The 18,314-nt window shown below is 38.2% G+C and overlaps 1 protein-coding gene across 3 annotated transcripts in view; it reads left to right on the top strand.

Moving 5' to 3' along the window:
- The window catches only part of zdhhc3a (zinc finger DHHC-type palmitoyltransferase 3a), a 42,418-nt gene that overhangs the window by 22,636 nt on the left and 1,468 nt on the right, over positions 1-18,314 (top strand). For 2 of the 3 annotated variants that reach the window (XM_061882290.1, XM_061882289.1), the window contains exon 7: positions 16,799-18,314. This exon is cut by the window's right edge and continues 1,468 nt beyond it. In XM_061882290.1, the coding sequence (XP_061738274.1) occupies positions 16,799-17,005 (207 nt within the window). In that variant the 3' untranslated portion in view covers positions 17,006-18,314. The remainder of the gene's footprint in view (positions 1-16,798) is intronic. The other variant, XM_061882291.1, reaches the window with a different exon arrangement.

The following is an 18,314-nucleotide window of genomic DNA, read 5'->3' on the forward strand; positions in this document are numbered from 1 at the left end:
GGGGCCTTTTTTTTTAGCTTTAGCGGTGCTATACCATCAATGGTGTCGCACAGGACATCGTTAAAGTGGCTAGCAAGGTTATTGATAGAGCCCCCATAACTTTGGAATGGTGCCATTACCGAAGGCAGTAGGCCAGCAAGACTCATAGTTGTGACAGCAATAATATTGCGGCTGCTAAAGCAGTTGTTATTAGTCGTTTGTTGACAATGAGTCAGAACTTTGAATTTTACAAGGTAATAATCGGACATTACTTTATTGTACGGGAGTATCATAACTTGACACCCCCGATTAGGACTATCGTATTACCGTAGCAATGCGTGGGTTATTTATTATTTATGCAAGACCACAGCTATCAATTATAGTATGGAACGCCACGCACGTAGGGTCTGATGGGGTATTCATAAGGATATTAAAATCCCCCATTATAATTGTAATTTTCATCTGTGTGCGTCACTAGGTCAGCGACAAAGTCTGAAAATAAAATCTGAATATGGTCCAGAGGGGCAGTAGATAACAGCCAGGTCGAGAGGTAGCAGGGTTACAGACCTCATAGTAAGCACCTCAAACGATTAATATTATTACTTAGGTTATGGGTAAGGTTAAGGTTTTCATTGTATATTAGAGCGACACTTCCACCACTTTTAAGGGGAGGGGCAAAATGTGCATTCATATAATTAGGAGGAGATGCCTCGTTAAGCGGGAAAAATTAATCATGTTTGAGCCAGGTTTCGCTGAGACCAATGATGTTTAGATTGTTGTCTCTAATGACCTCATTAACTAATAACGTTTTCGGAGACAATGATCTGATGTTTAAAAAGCCCATATTGTCGGTAGTATTTTTTGTTAATGGAATCTGTAGTAGTGATATTAATAAACTGAAATATTTTCGATCATATCTAGGAATTGATATGACGGGGATCTTCAGATTGTTTGCTTGGTGCTGTGATAAATAGTATGTGTCATAATTTGCCACCTAAGTAGAAAAAAAAATTACATTATGTGAGTTGTGTAGTTTCTGTTAGTTCTCGCTTAACTGACTCCTCTCCCAGACTAACAGACACTGCAATTGCCTGTGTCTGATCTTGCTCTTGTGTAGTTGGTCAAGTGTGACTCAACCAGTAATCTATGTGTCTAGACAGAGTGATGGCGCTTTCCCGGTTAGGGTGAAGGCCGTCCCTAATCAGCAAGCCCGATTTGCCCCAGAAAGAGAACCAATCGTCAATAGCTGAGAGAGAGGCGGTGAGACTGAGAGTGGGTGATTTGCAAGTTAGATGAGACTAAGTATGTTTTTGAAGGAATAAAAAAAGCTGTAAAACAATTAAAAGCACACAGATAGAAAGATAATACTTAGCTTTTTTCGCGGCAACAGCAAGCAGTCACTCATTTATCATTTCAACACAAATTAAAATATGTTGTACCTGTATCATTTCAACACATTAAAAACATCAATAATCACATGCAGTGTTTCCTCACACAGCTGACTGAACAAGCTGGCATGACCACTATCGTCCCCTAGTGTTGCGGAGGTAAACAATGGTCCGCTTAACAATGTGTCGTGTACTTCCATAGAAGTGTACCAAGATGGTATTGTGCGTGTGAACGTAGTGAGTGTTACAGTGACCACAACTATTCTTTGTATAAATACTTCATATGTTTGCTCTGTGGAAATAATTTGTATTTATGAATCGAGGTGCAGGTTGGGAACATGGAGCAAATGGCCACCTTTGGTATTTTGAAAATGACTCCTTGTTTGTTTTCTTTTATGTGTTGCACAATGTGGATGAAATAAGTGAAACACCATTGCAGACATTCCAAGGATTCAGGGACATCTCAATATTGAGGAATTGAAAAACTCCGATAACATAAATTAAAAAATTATAATTAGCAAGTATAAATCTTGCAACACTTCTTTAATGGGGACCCTTAATAAAATAACAATAGAAACCAGAAAAAAAATAAATTTGTAATGATTTACTGCTCAAATATTCTTTCAAATGTGCAAATGTACTTGTATATGTGCTGTGTATACAGTGGGGAAATAAGTATTTGATACATACATATTTGTGTGCGTGTGTGTGTGTGTGTGTGTGTGTGTGTGTGTGTGTATATATGTATACATGTATGTATGTATGTATGTATATGTTTATATAAATAGGTATGTATGTGTGTATATATGGATACATATGTATGTATGTTTATATGTATATGTATGTATATACTTCATATGTATATACCGGTATGTATGTATGTATGTATCTACAAACCCTGTTTCCATATGAGTTGGGAAATTGTTTTAGATGTAAATAAAAACAGAATACAATGATTTGCAAATCCTTTTCAACCCATATTCAGTTGAATGCACTACAAAGACAAGCTATTGTATGTTCAAACTAATAAACTTTTTATTTTTTTTTGCAAATAATAATTAACTTAGAATTTCTTGGCTGCAACACATGCCAAGGTAGTTGGGAAAGAGCATGTTCACCACTGTGTTACATCACCTTTTCTTTTAACAACACTCAATAAACGTTTGGGAACAGAGGACACACATTTTTGAAGCTTTCCAGGTGGAATTCTTTACCATTCTTGCTTGATGTACAGCTTAAGTTGTTTAGCAGTCCGGGGTCTCTGTTGTCGTATTTTAGGCTTCAACATTTTCAATGGGAGACAGGTCTGGACTATAGGCAGGCCATTCTAGTACCCGCACTCTTTTACTATGAAACCACGCTGTTGTAACATGTGGTGTGGCATTTTCTTGCTGAAATAAGCAGGGGCATCCATGATAACGTTGCTTGAATGGCAATATATGTTGCTCCAAAACCTGTATGGACTATTTAGCATTAATGGTGCCTTCACAGATGTGTAAGTTACCCATGCCTTGGGCTCTAATGCACCCCCATACCATCACAGATGCTGCTGGCTTTTGAACTTTGCGCCTATAACAATCCGGATGGTTCTTTTCCTCTTTGTTCCCGGGGACACAAATGTCCACAATTTCCAAAAACAATTTGAAATGTGGACTTGTCAGACAACAGAACACTTTTCCACTTTGTATCAGTCCATCTTAGATGATCTCAGCGTTTCTGGATGTTGTTTATAAATGGCTTTTGCTTTGCATAGTAGAGCTTTAACTTGCACTTACAGATGTAGCGACGAACTGTATTTAGTGACAGTGGTTTTATGAGTGGTGATATCCTTCAGAAATTGACGTCGGTTTTTGATACAATGCCGTCTGAGGGATCGAAGGTCACGGTCATTCAATGTTGGTTTCCGGCCATGCCTCTTACGTGGAGCGATTTCTCCAGATTCTCTGAACCTTTTGATGATATTATGGACCGTAGATGTTGAAATCCCTAAATTTCTTGCAATTGCACTTTGAGAAACGTTGTTCTTAAACTGTTTGACTCACGCAGTTGTGGACAAAGGGGTGTACCTCGCCCCATCCTTTCTTGTGAAAGACTGAGCTTTTTTGGGGAAGCTGTTTTTATACCCAATCATGGCAGCCACCTGTTCCCAATTAGCGTGCACATCTGTGGGATGTTCCAAACAAGTGTTTGATGAGCATTCCTCAACTTTGTCAGTATTTATTGCCACCTTTCCCAACTTCTTTGTCACGTTTTGCTGGCATCAAATTCTAAAGTTAATGATTATTGGCAAAAATAAATAAAGTTTATCAGTTTGAACATCAAATATGTTGGCTTTGTAGCATATTCAACTGAATATGGGTTGAAAATGATTTGCAAATCATTTTATTCGGTTTATATTTACATCTAAAACAATTTTCCAACTCATAGGGAAACGGGGTTTGTATATATGTATATGTATGTATAAATGTTTGTGTGTACGTGCGTGCGCGCATGCGTAAAACGGTTCGTTTTACGCATTTGTTTTAACAACGATTAGATTCGATATTTGTAGTTGCCCATACAATTTAGGAATGATTGAAATGTTTTTTTGTTTTTTTTTTCGATACTGTTCGGAACGATTGAGTGAGTTGAAATTGAAATCTTCTGCACACCGTTCCAGGTGTACAGAAGCATGTATGTCCCCTCATCTGTGGATGTTGTTGGCCCCTCACTTCCTAGTTTCCATAGCCTCCTTCATCCTTCTCTTTTATTTCTTTCTTTCTCATCAGCTGACTTCTCCTTGGCTGTCATTTGCATGTTGTGTGTCACACTTCTTGTTGTCGCTCCGCTGTGACTTCCAGTGGTCTGTCATTTGCAGCTGAAAGTTGTGTTGCGACTTCAAATTATTGTGTTGTCATTTGTATTTGTTACGGCTTTTGCAATCTTGCTTTAGCTGAAAGTTGTGTTGTAATTAATGATATTGTCTTGTGGTGTTTGCATCTGTTATGACCTTTCTCAGCCACCGTAGCTATCGGCCACATTTTTTTCGGTAACGTCACCGACGTGAAAACTAGACTTAACGTTTACCATCCTTATCTTTAAAAGAAAGTACATATAAAGTCTGCCCTTCTAAAATCCAATGTTTTCCTTTGTCTAGTATTGATAAAATCAATCTTTTTCCTTGCAAAACGATCTTGGAACTGCCGGAATGCAAACTTGCCGAGCACAGATCTATATACTTGAAATTCAGAAATATAAATCGATCCATCAATCAATCGTTACACTCCCTAATAATATATAATTTATATAATCGTGTGTGTGTGTGTGTGTGTGTGTGTGTGTGTGTGTTTTTTTTCTTTGGTGTGTGGTTGTGTATTTACAGAGAGACAGAATGTAAAAAATGAAATCAAATACTTTTTTTCCACACTGAGTGTAACATGGACTCGATTCGGTACGGAACTTTTCGTTTGAAGTTGTGTCACTTTTGTTTCCCACACAACACACATTCTGAGGGTACATTTACTGTTGCGATGCACCCGCAACAAGTGTGCCAAAAAACAGAAACAAAAGGTGACAGCTATTTTATTTTGATTCGACGATTGTATTTATTGTGCTCGCAGTTTATTTGGTTTACTTGTCAACATCATTAAAGCTGTTTACACAAAAGTTAAGCAGTTTTATGTTGGCTTTTTGTTGTCTCACTGTACCCGAAATGAACCAACCAGTGTTCTTCAAACCAAAGTAAGTGTGTGTGTGTGTGTGTGTGTGTGTGTGTGTGTGTGTGTGTGTGTGTGTGTGTGTGTGTGTGTGTGTGTGTGTGTGTGTGTGTGTGTGTGTGTGTGTGTGTGTGTGTGTGTGTGCGTGCGTGCGTGCGTGCGTGCGTGCGTGCGTGCGTGTGTTCTGGCAATGCTTACTTAATGGGGACATCGCTCTGTTTACACAGTCACCTTTAGGGGACCTCTGATGGTATGGGGACAAAAAACAGGTGCCCTAAAGGGAAACTTTTTTAAAGGATAGTCAGATCCATTCTGAAGATGCCTAAGTTATTTTTAAACTTAAAACATCTTTACTGGTTAGTTTGAGTGCGAGACATTTGCACAGCAGCCCCCTCATCAGGCTGGAGCTGGTACTGCACTTGCTGCTGTTTTTTTTAAATGGTCCTCAGTAGTCACGTACACTTTTGTGTGAATTATGCAAAATTAAATTTAAAGACGTGTGTGAGCTAACTGGGCAGTGGCCATTTTACAGAATATTTTTTTTATGCCTGCACAACCTATAGAAAAGGTGGTCCCTATAAGTGATGATCAAAATCTTGGTCCCCATTCCAAACAATAAACTGTGTGTGTGTGTGTGTGTGTGTGTGTGTGTGTGTGTGTGTGTGTGTGTGTGTGTGTGTGTGTGTGTGTGTGTGTGTGTGTGTGTGTGTGTGTGTGTGTGTGTGTGTGTGTGTGTGTGCGTGCGCGCGCGCGTGCGGGTTGTACAGTATACTGGTATTGGTATAGTACCATGATACTAATGAATCATATTCGGTACTATACCGTCTCTAAAAAGTACCGGTCCAACATTCCCCCCCCCATCCCTGCAGGACGAGTAATAGCTAAACATGCTTCACTACACACCGTAGTTCACCACCGTCAAAATGTAAACAAACGCCATTGGTGGATCTACACCTAACATCCACTTGAGTGATACCAAGTACAGGAGCGTATCTAGTGATACTACTGTGATTACATCGATATTATTTAGTATCACAAAATCTTTTTTTTAATCTATTTTTTTATTTATATTATGTTTACAAACTCAGGAAATATATCCCTGGACACATGAAGATTTTGAATACGACCAATATATGATTCTGCCATTACTAGGTATCGGATCGATACCTAAATTTGTGGTATCATCCAAACCTAATGGAAAGCTTCCAATCAACAGAAGAATAAGTGATTATTACATTTTAACAGAAGTCAAACAAGAAAGTAAGCAGATAACAGTAAATGAACAAGTCGATTAATAATTCCTTTTCAACCACTTGTCCTTAATAATGTTAACAAAATAATAGAATGATAAATGACGCAATACGTTACTGCATATGTCAGCAGACTAATTAGGAGCCTTTGTTTGCTTACATACTACTAAAAGACAAGTTTTCTTGTATGTTCACTATTTTATTTAAGAACATAACAGCAATAAGAAACATGTTTAATGTACCCTAAGATTTTTGGGTCAAAATAAAGCCAATATGCAATTTTTGTGGTCCGCTTTATTTCAAAAAGTATCTGTACCAAAATATGGGTATCAGGACAACATGAGATAGATAGATAGATAGTACTTTATTGATTCCTTCAGAAGAGTTCCCTTACTAGTGTGCATGTACTGTACGTCTGTGAGTATGAAGGGACAAACGATTAAATATAAAAGCCTAATCTTCACTGCTGTCTTATTTCTCATACTGGAAGTGTGCACCAAATTCCGCCTTATAATTGATGACTTTTCATTTTGCAATGGCAGAATGTTTAGCTGACATAGTTTCCCTACTGGTTGCCGAACCTTCCAACGCCTTAATTAAAAACACACATTATTGACACCCATTAATAACAATAATGACACCAATAATAACATGAATGACATTAGTTAATAATATGACTGACAGCTGCTGGTTTATGGAGCAAAACAAGTTATGTTTGATTCCAGCATCACTCCCAATGTTAAACATTTTTGGAACAGATTACATGAAGTGTAGAGGAAATCAATCAATCAATGTTTACTTATATAGCCCTGAATCACTAGTGTCTCAAAGGGCTGCACAAACCACCACGACATCCTCGGTAGGCCCACATAAGGGCAAGGAAAACTCACACCCAGTGGGACATCCGTGACAATAATGACCCAGTGGGACGTCGGTGACAATGATGACTATGAGAACCTTAGAGAGGAGGAAAGCAATGGATGTCGAGCGGGTCTAACATGATACTGTGAGAGTTCAATCCACAATGGATCCAACACAGTCGCGAGAGTCCAGTCCAAAGCGGATCCAACACAGCAGCGAGAGTCCTGTTCACAAATCCGGATTTGATGATGAATAGTTTTTTATGATTGTAACCTGGGCGCAAGATGTCAAATCATGCAAGGACGTTGGGGAAGCCGATTAATTTAACTTCGTCATCTGCATTCCAAAATGGTGTTGTGGGTCACCTGCTTTGTTCACACTGCAGGGTATGACGCCTCGTTCACATTCCTCTGCAACCCCACCTCTCCGCACAAAGAGTCAAAGACACTTATCGAGGACAAGGTCATTCACCTTCTTTTCATTCCGCTATGGTAGAAACACACAATGCCGCAAAACTCACCGACTTAATTTTCATTCATGGTCGGTTAATTGACTTGTGGAATATGGGCCCAGGCCTACTTCCAATACTAATAATAGCGCACACAGCGTACGCCATGGAGAGCACCACTTGAAACATAAATAGTATGATGTGTAACATTTGGAATAAACAACTTACTGTCGTTTTGCCTACCAGCTGGCCTACCTTGTTAAAGGGGAACATTGTCACAATTTCAGAAGGGTTAAAACCAATAAAAATCAGTTCCCAGTGGCATATTTAATTTTTCGAAGTTTTTTTCAAAATTTTACCCATTATGGAATATCCCGAAAAAAGGCTTTAAAGTGCCTGATTTCCGCTATCTGTAAATCCACCCGTCCATTTTCCTGTGACGTCACCCCACCTAGTACCAACCTCGTCGCGTCCGTTGTGTCCTGAGCAAGACACTTCACCCTTGCTCCTGATGGGTGCTGGTTAGTGCCCTGCATGGCAGCTCCCTCCATCAGTGTGTGAATGTGTGTGTGAATGGGTAAATGTGGAAGTAGTGTCAAAAGCGCTTTGAGTACCTTGAAGGTAGAAAAGCGCGATACAAGTACAACCCATTTATCATTTATTTATAGTGATGCCAATACAAACAAACATGGCGGATAGAACAGCAAGATATAGCGACTTTAGCTCGAATTCAGACTCGGATTTCAGCGGCTTAAGCGATTCAACAGATTACGCATGTATTGAAACAGATGGTTGGAGTGTGGAGGCAGATAGCGAAAACGAAATTGAAGAAGAAACTGGAGCTATTGAGCGAATAGCTATTGAAGTTATTCGGCGATCGCCTTCTTACCAACGATTGCATCTTTTGACCACTGGAGCAACTTAAATCTTTCGATTGGTAAGTGTTTGTTTGGCATTAAATGTGGGTGGAGGGAAAGGCGGGATGCAAATATAGCTACAAATGTACATACAGCTAGCCTAAATAGCATGTTAGCATCAATTAGCTGGCAGTCAAGCCGTGACCAAGTATGTCTGATTAGCACATAAGTCAATAACATCAACAAAACTCACCTTTGTGATTTCGTTGACTTTATCGTTGGAAATGCATCTGCTTTGAGTGTCGCAGGATATCCACACATTCTTGCCATTTCTGCCATGCTAGCATCGATTAGCATGCCGTGCTATTCGATGCACACTCCACGTAAGACAACTTGAATCCGTCCCTGCTCCGACAACACACCGACGAGGCATGATGTGTCCAAGGTACGGAAAACAGTCGAAAAAACGGAAAATAACAGAGCTGATTTGACTTGTGTGTGTAGTGTGTTTGAGAAAATGGTGGATTGCTTCCCGTTGTAACGTCACGGGTGAAAGGTCATCGCTCCGACAGCGAACAATTGAAAGGCATTTAAATCGCCAAATTCACCCTTTTAGAGTTCGGGAATCGGTTAAAAAAATATATGGTCTTTTTTCTGCAACATCAGGGTATATATTGACGCTTACATAAGTCTGGTGGTAATGTTCCCCTTTAACTTTACTGCTCTTTTATTTCCTGTTGATGCACAAAATAACGCTCTCTTGTGTTTAAATGTCTTCCTGGTTGTTGAACGTGTGCCCCTTTTACCTGCAAGCTTCTCTCCTCGCGCTTTGGCTCTGCTTTCTTAAGCACACCTCTTTTTCATGGCACCAAGGTAAGATGGCCGCCGAACTAAGTACAAGTATGTGTATATATAAGTAGGGCTGGGCGATATATTGATATACTCCATATATCGCGGGTTTGTCTCTGTGCGATATAGAAAATGACTATATCGTGATATTCGAGTATACGTTGTCACGCTGTTGCTTTTAGCTGCGGGCATTACACTACAGGCGTTTCTCACTCTTTCTTGTCTCTCCTCACAGAGACGTAAAACAAGCGCACCTTCTTACATACGTCAAATACGTATACGCCCTCGCGGAGCAGAGAGGTAGCGGCATGAGTAACGTTAGCTGTGGTGCTACTGGTAATACGAGAAAAAGAAGGTGCCAAACTGGTAACAAATTAAGGAAGAATTAATTCCCAAGGAAAAAACAGCAGGGGGTCCATCGTCTGGCGATGGTTTGGCTTCAAGTGGGAATATGTCGAACAGACAACCGTAATTTTTCAAGTGGAGGGCAAAAGTGTAACTACAAAAAGTAGAATTACTGCTAATACGTAGCATCATTTGAAAAGTCACCCGCTAGAGAATGAAGAGTGTTTGAAACTCCGCATGTCAAAATCTCGGCCGGTGCCACACCAACAAAATGCCGAGGCAACCATTTCCATATCAACACCGTACGAAAAAAATAGTCAACATCAGAAGGAGGTAACGTACGCAGTAACCTACCACATAGCGAAGGACATACACTATTTGATTTCCGACTATGGAGCTCATTTTTATTTGACACTTATTCAAATATCTCGTGTGACATCATGCACAAAAGTGCACTTTATTTGTTTTAAAACATTGTAGTGGCGTTCTGTACAAAAAGTGCACTTTAATGTAGTGTTGCTTTAATGTATCATCTTTGAAATTACATGAATGTTTGTGCCACTGCTTGATAACTGTTTAATAAATACAGTTTTGGTCAATTGACTTACCGGTAGTTGTGATTTCCCCCTCTGTATGAAAGTTTAAAAGTAGCATATATTAATGCAGTATGAACAAGAATGTTTTAATGTAGACACATAAAATCATCATACTGGAGTGATTATATGCATCAAGTGTTCATTCAAGTCTAAGGCAAAATATCGAGTTATATATCGTGTATCATGACAAGGCCTAAATATATCGAGATATTGAAAAAAGGCCATATCGCCCAGCCCTATGTATAAGTATATATATGTCTTTTTCATGGCACCCAGGTAAGATGTCCGCCGAACTCACTACTTTATAAGTATGTACACGTATAGGATACAATAGAAAGTACTTTATTGATCCCTGGGGGAAATTCAGCACCACAGTTCGCTCACAATAGACAATAAACACTTAAGTATTTTTTACATGTCAATAATATAAATACAGTCTATTATACAGCATGTATGTATGTATATGTGTATGTATGTACACATATGTATGTATGTATGTATGTATGTATGTATGTACAAGTATAAACAAATGTTCACAAGTACATATGCATATATACAAGTATGTATGTACAAGTATATACAAGTAATAAAAATAATTTAAAAAAAACAAGCAAATACTTTTTAGGTGTATGTTATTGTTTGTGCTATGGCGCCATGTTATGGACGAGTTTGCATATAGTGCGTATAGTATAGCGCTTTGTTTTCACACTGGAATGCTGTTCGCCTTATCGCCGTTCATTGCGTTTTTACTCATGTGGATTCTTCATTCATCACTTCAAGCTGCGTTTGTAACTGTACAATATAACTAAAACAATTCTTACTTACTAAAGCGTCCTGTATGTAGGAGTGTTTTCATGCATATTTGTACGTGCTATCGTAATGTAATCAAGCAAGCGTCGTTAGCATTTGCTAATACGCTAATAGATTCACTAATGTCTGCATTAATATTATTAACTTACGCTGGCATTCTTTTTGTATTGTTTCGGTTTTGTAAATTTCTCAGTAAATTCACCAAAACGTCATTATGGAGTTAAGTCTGTTTCGTTGACTGGAGAGCTAGCTGCGAATGACTTCTGTTTTGTTTGATCACTCGTTTTACTGCCGTGTTACAGACAATTAAGGTACGGAAATAAAAATTTATAAAATATTTAGGTGTAAATAACTAATCCTACAATGTATATATCTGCGGTTTATAGTCCGGTGCGGCTAATATAGGGAGAACTATTTATTTCTTCTATAATTTAGTGAGTGCGGTTTATATAACAGTGTGCTCTATCCTCCGGAAAAGACGGTATGTATAAGTATAAGTATATATTTGTATACAGTGGGGCAAAAAAGTATAAATTCTTTAAAATTCCTACAATGTGAATTCCTGGATTTTTTTTTCACCTTCTGTCTCTCACAGTTGAAGTGTACCTATGATGAAAATTACAGACCTCTGTCATCATTTTAAGTGGGAGAACTAAATACTTTTTTGCCCCTCTGTATATTCATGGTGGCAATGTTATTTTGCACTAAATTCATCATTTTGAGCAATTCCAAGTTCCCTAACGGATCCAATCCACTTGAAAAAATATATTTAGGCTTCACACTGCTTCAAATACTTTCAAAACGCAAAATAAAATAATTTAAAATGAATTAAGAACAAAAATAAATGTACCGTACATCCAAAAAGTACTGACAGCGTTTAACTTGTTTCACATTTTGTTATTTTACAGCCTAATTCCAAATTGGAATAAAATATTTTTTGTCCTCAAAATTCTACACACAACACCCCATAATGACAATATGATTTTTTTTTTTTTTGTTTAGCAAATGTATTAAAACTAAACAAGAAAGAAATGTCATGTACATAAATATTCAGACAATTTGCACAATACTTAGTTGATGCACCTTTGGCAGCCATTATACCCTCAAGACTTTGAAAAACATGCCACAAGCTTGGCACACTTAGGATGTCTCTGTAAATTTCTGAATTCATCTTTCCCTCTATCCTGACTAGCCTTTCAGCTCCTGCCGCTGAAAACCATCCCCACAGCATAATGCTGCCACTGCCATATTACAAATTATTGCTTAGTTTTTTTCTTTAGGGTTTTTTTTTTGGTGGTAAATTCGCAAAAAATACTTTTTTCACATTGTCATTATTGGGTATTGTGTGTAGAATTTTGAGGACACATATGAATGTATCTATTTTGGAATAAGGCTGTAACATAACGTGGAAAACGTGAAATGAATACTTTCCAGGTGCAGCGTAAGTAAAGAAATAAGGGATCACTCAACTCGCAAGTAGATTTATAAACCGAAGAATAAAAATATATTTTATAATTACGGTAGATCATTCCATAGTTTTAAAGCTACCTCCATCCCTCCCAAAACTTATATTTTCAGAGTTGGACATTAAACGGTTTACAGTTTTTTTATTTAAACGAAGTGTGATGGCTCAAACCACCATTGTGGAATACAAGGAGTGGTACTGTGTCACCTTTAAGACATAAAAAACACATGGCCGATATATTTCCAATCATGTTTAACGAGGAGCTTCTTTCGGCACAATTTTCTTTCTGACTTCAAGAAGTCAGAAAGAAAATAAAGAAAATGTCCTTTTTATTCCAGCAGATGGCACTGTTATGGATACATTAAATTGGCCCTAGTGTGTGAATGTTGTCTGTCTATCTGTGTTGGCCCTGCGATGAGGTGGCGACTTGTCCAGGGTGTAAACCGCCTTCCGCCCGATTGTATCTGAGATAGGCGTCAGCGCCCCCCACAACCCCAAAAGGGAATAAGCGGTAGAAAATGGATGGATTGATAGATGGATAGTACTTTATTGAATCCTTCAGGAGAGTTCCCCCAGGAAAATTAAAATTCTAGCAGCAGTGTACAGAATTGGAAATACAATAGAGACTATTACAATAAGACTAAACATAAAAAGCAACAATAAGAATAAAAATATAACAGTAAACATATAACAAGAGAAACTAGGCAGTAGTGACCATGCTATTCACTATAAAGCTGCAACACAGTAGTGTCAATACAGCTAGTGAGTGTGCCACTCTGTCGGCCATCATTTAGCCATCACTATGCTTCAACGTCATTAGACTTTTAACAACCTCTTAGTCACCTACAACAGAGGAGCAGGTTGCAGCCTTCCTGCACAATCGTAAAATAGACCTGGGTCTGCAGAGCACAAGGACCACCTGAATGACGTTTGTCAACGGGAAGAGTGAAATTGCACGCACGCTGAAAGGGACAAATGTGTACGTCAACGAGCTTCTCAGCAAAAAGAATGTTGACATTGCAAAAAAGGCAGAGCAAAGAAGGACACCTTCAAAACACGAGGGTCACAAAGTGTCAAGTATCCATGAAGTTAAATGCACAAGCAGACAATTTGGTGGTAAAAAAAAATGGAGCACTTGGTCAGCTCTCAAAAAAAATATATATACATAATTCAAATATAAACAAAGTTTAGTCAGTTCAAAAATAAAATAACTTATTAATTACTTTGAATATTGTTAGAAGCTCTTAGAATAGTAATACAAAATACATTTAAAATATAAATCAATTAAATAAGATTTCAATTAGTTAATTTAAAATATAACTTAATACTAACTGATGAATTCACTTGAACTATATAAAAAAAACACTGTTAAATGTGTAACTGAACATTAATATTTACATACAGGCAGAATTTTTGACACCAGTTTATACACAATCAAAAATATTATTTTATTTGGGAAAACAACAGCAAAAATGTAAGAAAAAAAGAGCAAAAACAAATTGGTATTTAATGAGAAAAAGCTGAAATGTTCAAAGTAATGATTAATATTAGATCAGCTATAATTCATGGCTGACACAAACCAACACTAATCACATTCTTCAGACAACATGCATTCAAATAAAAGTGCAAATAAAAAGATGTTTGCTAAATGCTCCATTTTTTTTCAGGTGGGCGAGGTAATCATTTGTAAGTTTTCTCACGAGTCGTTTTTTTTTTTTCATTCTGATGTATCACAGAACACGTACCATCATGAATATTATTATTATTGTTATTATTATTGTCAGTAGTAGTATTGTTATCATATTAGTTGTAGTAGTTGGAATAGTATAGTATCATTATTATTATTGTTATTATTATTATTAGTAGTAGTACATTATTATTAGTAGTGCATTATCATTATTATTAGTAGTAGTGGTAGCAGCACATTATCATTATTAGTAGTAGTAGTAGTACATTATCATTGTTATTAGTAGTCATAGTTCATTATTATTAGTAGTAGTTGTAGGACATTATCATTGTTATTATTAGTAGTAGTTGTTGTAATAGTAGTATTACATGATTATTATTAGTAGTAGTAGTAGTAAATTATCATTATTGTTATTATTATTCGTAGAAGTAGTACATTATCATTAGTAGTAGTAGTAGTAGTATACTATCCTTGTAATTGTTGTTATTATTAGGAGAAGTAATAGTACATTATCATTATTACGGGTATTATTAGTAATGGTAGTAGTACATTATTATCAGTAGTAGGAGTAGTACTTTATTGTTATTGTTAGTAGTAGTAGTAGTAGTACATTCTCATTATTATTATTACTAGTAGTAGTAGTACATTATCCTTGTCATTGTTGTTATTAGGAGAAGTAATAGTACATTATTATTAGTAGTAATAGTACATTATTATTATTAGTAGTAGTAGTAGTAGTTTATTGTTATTGTTAGTGGTAGTAGTAGTACTAGTTCATTATTGTTAGTAGTAGTACATTCTCATTATTATTAATATTACTAGTAGCAGTATTAGTAGTACAACAACATTATTGTTATTAGTAGTAGTAGGAGTAGTAGTAAATTATTTTTAGTAGTAGTATATTATTAGTATTATTATTATTAATAGTAGTGGTACATTATCATTATTATTATTAGTAGTAGTAGTACATTATTATCATTGTTATTGTTAGCAGTAGTATTACATTATCATTATTGTTATTATTAGTAGTAGTAGTGGTAGTAGTACATTATTATTATTAATGGTAGTAGTAGTACATTATCATTATTAGTAGTCGTAGTTCTAGTAATTATCATTAATGTTATTATTATTAGTAGTAGTACATTATTATTATTAGTAGTAGTACATTATCATTATTATTGTTATTAGTAGCAGTATTACATGTCATTATTATTATTTGTAGTTGTAGGACATTATTATTATTATTGGTGTTTTTTTATTAGTAGTAGTAGTACATTGTTATTGTTAGTAGTAGTAGTAGTACATTATCATTGTTAGTAGCAGTAGTAGTAGTACATTATTACTCTTGTTAGTAGTATTAGTACATTATTTTTTTAGTAGTAGTAGTACATCATAATTATTGTTATTATTAGTAGTAGTAGCAGTAGTACAATGTCATTATTATTAGTAGTAGTACATTATTAGTTATTCGTATTAGTAGTAGTAGTACATCATTATTAGTGGTAGTAGTGCATTATTATTATTATTAGTAGTAGTACATTATCATTATTGTTAGTAGTAGTACATTATCATTATTATTATTGTTATGATAGCAGCAATGAGCAGACCTGCCTGGACTCTCCTAAGTTGTTTTTGCTTTTTTTGATATTGTTCATAAAATCCATCCATCCATCCATTTCCTACCGCTTATTCCCTTTTGTGGTCGGGGTGGGGGCGCTGACACCTATCTCAGCTACAATCGGGCGGAAGGCGGTGTCCACCCTGGACAAGTCGCCACTTCATCGCAGTGTTCATAATATCAAAATAAGCAAAAATAACATAAGGGAGTCCAGGCAGGTCCGCCGTGTGTTGTTGTTGTTGTTGTTGTTGTTGTTGTCGTCGTCTGTTTGGCTTGTAACTTTCACCGTTAGCACTTGGCTAGCCTCGTACTTGTGACCTCCGCTGGCCTGTCACTAGGGTTGCACACAAGGACGTTCAAATAACATTTGAACAGTGAGCATTTATCCATGAAAATATGGAGATGTCACTAATGATGTGTTTGAGAAATAAGCAAAAAAAAAAAAAAAAAGGAAATACCGTATTTCCTTGAATTGCCGCCGGGGCGCTAATTCATTTAAAACCTCTTCCCACTCCTGCGCTTCCCAAAGGCATGTGGTAAAAGTAAGCATGCGCTGATTATTTTAAAACCTCTTCTCACTCTGACAGTAAAAATTTGAGTGTGATGTAAGCTTGGACCTTAAATCCTACTGAATAGCTCTCAATCTTCTTCCCTTTATGCCAGTTTAAATTACCGGTATTGAAATCAGCCTCCTCCATTTTGAAAATGATGACAGGGGAAGTGTCACGAGTTTGACCAGGCGGTAATACTAAGCATGCGCTAATTATTTTGGGAAGCGAGTTTGACCCGGCAGTAATTCAAGTCAGGCACATACTATATGTCCTGCGGCAATTCAAGGAAATACAGTAATTGTCACTAAAAATTAAATTTTATGGAATAAGTGATATTAAAAAATACTCTGACAAACCTCCACCCTTCTGATCTCAGACCTTTTTTTTTGTCCTCCGCAGGGAATCGAACGCTTGAAGGGAGAGACGGGGAGGTGGGAGAAGGTTCCCTGCTGGGAGGCCATGCGAGTGGCCTTTGGTGGGCCCTTCTCCCTGTCCTGGTGCAGCCCCTTCTCCCAGCTCAGCTGCAAGAGGAACCCCCCTGAGCTACTCACCCTTCCTCAGGGGGACATCATTGAGGAGGACGTCATCCAGATCCCACTCAGCTAGGAAGACATCATAGAGTTCCACTCAGTTAAGAAGACATCATGGAGATCCCACTGAGCTGAGGTGTGTTAAGGTGGGCTGTGGTACTTCAGGAGGTCTGCGGTTCTAACACGACTTCTTCCGTCACACTCGCAGCTGTCGACCAAACAAAAATACTTTTGCGCCTACTAGCAAACTATCCATCCATCCAACCATCCATCTTCTTCCGCTTATCCGAGGTCGGGTCGCGGGGGCAACAGCCTAAGCAGGGAAACCCAGACTTCCCTCTCCCCAGCCACTTCGTCTAGCTCTTCCCGGAGGATCCCGAGGCGTTCCCAGGCCAGCCAGGAGACATAGTCTTCCCAACGTGTCCTGGGTCTTCCCCGTGGCCTCCTACCGGTTGGACGTGCCCTAAACACCTCCCTAGGGAGGCGTTCGGGTGGCATCCTGACCAGATGCCCGAACCGCCTCATCTGGCTCCTCTCGATGTGAAGGAGCAGCGGCTTTACTTTGAGTTCCTCCCGGATGGCAGAGCTTCTCACCCTATCTCTAAGGGAGAGCCCCGCCACCCGACGGAGGAAACTCATTTCGGCCGCTTGTACCCGTGATCTTATCCTTTCGGTCATGACCCAAAGCTCGTGACCATAGGTGAGGATGGGAACGTAGATCGACCGGTAAATTGAGAGCTTTGCCTTCCGGCTCAGCTCTTTCTTCACCACAACGGATCGGTACAACGTCCGCATTACTGAAGACGCCGCACCGATCCGCCTGTCGATCTCACGATCCACTCTTCCCCCACTCGTGAACAAGACTCCTAGGTACTTGAACTCCTCCACTTGGGGCAGGGTCTCCTCCCCAACCCGGAGATGGCATTCCACCCTTTTCCGGGCGAGAACCATGGACTCGGACTTGGAGGTGCTGATTCTCATTCTGGTCGAACCGATCCAGCGAGAGCTGAAGATCCCGGTCAGATGAAGCCATCAGGACCACATCATCTGCAAAAAGCAGAGACCTAATCCTGCAGTCACCAAACCGGAACCCCTCAACACCTTGACTGCGCCTAGAAATTCTGTCCATAAAAGTTATGAACAGAATCGGTGACAAAGGACAGCCTTGGCGGAGTCCAACCCTCACTGGAAATGTGTTCCACTTACTGCACTAGCAAACTACTACTTCCATATTTGTCAAACTCTTTTCCAAAGTCGTGATCTTGAGAGTTCTTCCGCCTTCCAGGCTTTGCAATTTTTTTATCCACGTTCACACTTTCTGTAATTCAACATTTTATTGCCCAAAGATTGTCATTTATCTGAAATATTTCCTAAAGATGTCATCA

The sequence above is a fragment of the Nerophis ophidion genome, linkage group LG21 (assembly GCF_033978795.1).
Source record: "Nerophis ophidion isolate RoL-2023_Sa linkage group LG21, RoL_Noph_v1.0, whole genome shotgun sequence".
In the NCBI taxonomy this organism is placed as follows: domain Eukaryota; kingdom Metazoa; phylum Chordata; class Actinopteri; order Syngnathiformes; family Syngnathidae; genus Nerophis; species Nerophis ophidion.